The sequence below is a fragment of the Aptenodytes forsteri genome, unplaced genomic scaffold (assembly GCF_000699145.1).
Source record: "Aptenodytes forsteri isolate BGI_AS27 unplaced genomic scaffold, ASM69914v1 Scaffold184, whole genome shotgun sequence".
NCBI lineage: Eukaryota > Metazoa > Chordata > Aves > Sphenisciformes > Spheniscidae > Aptenodytes > Aptenodytes forsteri.
In genome coordinates this window covers 2773851-2776440 of record NW_008796078.1, presented here as the reverse complement: position 1 = coordinate 2776440, position 2590 = coordinate 2773851, and the positions used below count along the sequence as shown (strand labels likewise).

Here is a 2590-nt window from a genome sequence, read left to right as displayed (position 1 = left end):
AGAAGAGGGGGGGGGGGGGGGGGGGGAGAAGAAGCCATATTTAATGATTATTTTTAAATAAACCCTTCATCAGTCATTTTGGAAGTCTGAGTTAGGAATTTAATTACAAGCGATGCAATTCTGAGAAGTTCCAGGTTTGCTGGTTAGGCTGAAAAGCATACACAGATCACTAAAATCCAGCAAGCTGACTGAGAGATAGTTGCGCTCAGTCTTCCCTTTCTTCGCTCTCCGCACTTTCCCCTCAAACGCATGAACTATTCTGTGGGAGTGGGCAGACTGGGCGAAGAGAAGAGCTAAATGTACCCTCTGGCAAGGTTAATTTATTGAGCAAGAAAATTCTCTAGAAAGACTTTTTACCTAGACTAGAACAGGAAGACATATTTTAATGGATAGTTAGAATAAAACACATCCTTTGCAAGGGAAGATCTGCAAGATAGAAGCAAATTCACTTCTGAGCCACCATTTCTCACCATGCTTGAAAAGAATCATTTCTTAACACCTTCACAGGAACTTTAATTTCTCCTAGAAAGACGTCTTGTACCAAATTTCCATTATTCCATAGGTCAACCCTGAAAATAAGAACATTGCTTTATTTTTTTTTCTCCTGGAGAGAAATAAAAATCTTCAAGTTAACAGTAACTGCCTTACAGCACTAATCCACATGCATGCAGGCAGGAAATGTTAGAAATCTCACTCCATTCTAATTAAATCAAGAAGGATCAAACGAGTGGCTTTATTAACCCATAAAGAACAGATAAAGAAACAAACAGTGAGAGTTAGACTCGCAGACCTTGCATCAGTAAATAAAAGTGGTATTGGCAACATACAGGTATTCTGAGCAGTCTCCACCCCCAAAACTGTGCACATTTCTTCCCAGGTAATTCAAGTGAACTTTTTAACTGATATAGTTACATATCCCTATCTAATTGCTAAAATCTGGCATACTGCAATGCCACACCAACACATGCGCTTGTTTTCCAAACAGCAGCTCGTATGCTTTCAACCTCAAAAGGAACCACAGACTCCAGACATGCACCTTGGGTTTTCTCTATTACTTCTTACCTCTCTGACATTTCTGACAGACAGCAGTTGTTAAGAAGAACAAAAAAAATTAATACTAGATTTGTTGGGGCATGACTGTTTTTCTAAATGTATTTGCATCTATAATGAAATATACAATTCTAATTAAGGTATTCATGAAGCTAATAGTTAAAAATGCACATACCAAGTTAGTTCTATAATGGCTATTAAAACTAACCACCAAATTCTTCTTCCGATGCCTGTTAGGAAACATATGCTAGCCTTGAAGACTTTTTATCATTCAGCAGATTTGGTGCATGTATGTGCATGAGCACAATAAAGAAAAGAAACTGAGTACAGGGGCTCTCAACTGTTCTAACTACATAGCACAAATACAGACACACCTGCTCTAAGGGTAAAGGAGCAGAAAAGGGGAATATACTTTGAAGTATTCTTTGCATTTGCAAGGAAAAGATGCAACACAAATGTTGCTCTAAGAAGCCATACGAAACCATAAGGATCCCATAAAAGAGGCTTTTCCCTCTGTTTTTATTAAAACAGCCAACTACATTTGAAACCATAGACTAGCATCAGGTATGCTGTTATCCTTCAGTACAAGTCCTATTACCAATAGTCTGCCCAGACTAATATATATTGATAGGAGGTCCTCACGCCTCTTTACTCACAGGCACAGGAAACAAGTTTAGGCTGCTAGATACACTCTATCACTATTTACTTAAAAATAAAAAACCTCACCTTCAGTAAGAAACACACTAAAAAATTTGAGTAATTTTATATGTTAGAAGGTTCTTTCCTACAAGTCTGATCAGTAATTCTCTGGAGTTACACTAAAGTAAAACCTTTCTTTATTGTCTTGATGGTAAAAATATTATGATTAATGAGAAAATAAATAACTTTCTAATCTACATAACTTACCTGACTTCTAGTTTCTCAATATCTTCTTCTTCCACCTGAAACTGGGACTTTTTGGTGTAACTGCTAGACCTGGTTACCTGCAAGTAAATTGTTCCTATTAACACACTTTTTACTGTTGTATTATGGATGTCAAAAAACAAAGAAAACCCTGCCTCTTTAACACTGGTAAATAGTTACTGTTCCTTTTAAAAAGGAGAAAGTTCAGTTCACCAAACAAACTGCCTTTTGACAGAAAGCAGGTGAAAAATGGGTCAATAAGGGTTCATGGTGGAGCCTGATGAGGGCTACCAGATATCTAAGGGAATTACAGTATAGATCTATTGGAAAAAACAAGAAGGAAGCATGACATGAAACTGGCAACAATTTCCTTGGTTTCAGCATGAGCCCCAAGAAAACACTGAAGTTAGTTCTGAGATGTTGAAGGAAACAACAAATAAGTAGTCCACTTTTCTTGCCCGAGTTATACCACAATTGTAACCTCGTTTTAATTTTCCTTATTTCTTGACTGATTGCATTCTCAGTTTAAACTCCAATAAATCATAAGTCATAAAGTTATCGGAGTGGTTTGGATCACATTTTTATCCTAATATCTTACTTCCTAAGAAATTACACTCAGTATCTTGACCAAGTCAAC

General features: G+C 36.9%; 1 protein-coding gene across 1 annotated transcript in view; it reads right to left on the bottom strand.

The window, feature by feature from the left end:
• Positions 1–2025, bottom strand: part of RASA2 (RAS p21 protein activator 2) — a 17285-nt gene extending 15260 nt beyond the window's left edge. Inside the window, exons 1-3 of the mRNA XM_019474022.1 lie at positions 1957–2025; positions 1063–1075; positions 471–569 (exon numbers count right to left, since the gene is read on the bottom strand). Of these exons, the coding sequence (XP_019329567.1) occupies positions 471–569; positions 1063–1073 (110 nt within the window). The 5' untranslated portion in view covers positions 1074–1075; positions 1957–2025. The remainder of the gene's footprint in view (positions 1–470; positions 570–1062; positions 1076–1956) is intronic.
• Between the last annotated feature and the right edge of the window lie 565 nt (positions 2026–2590).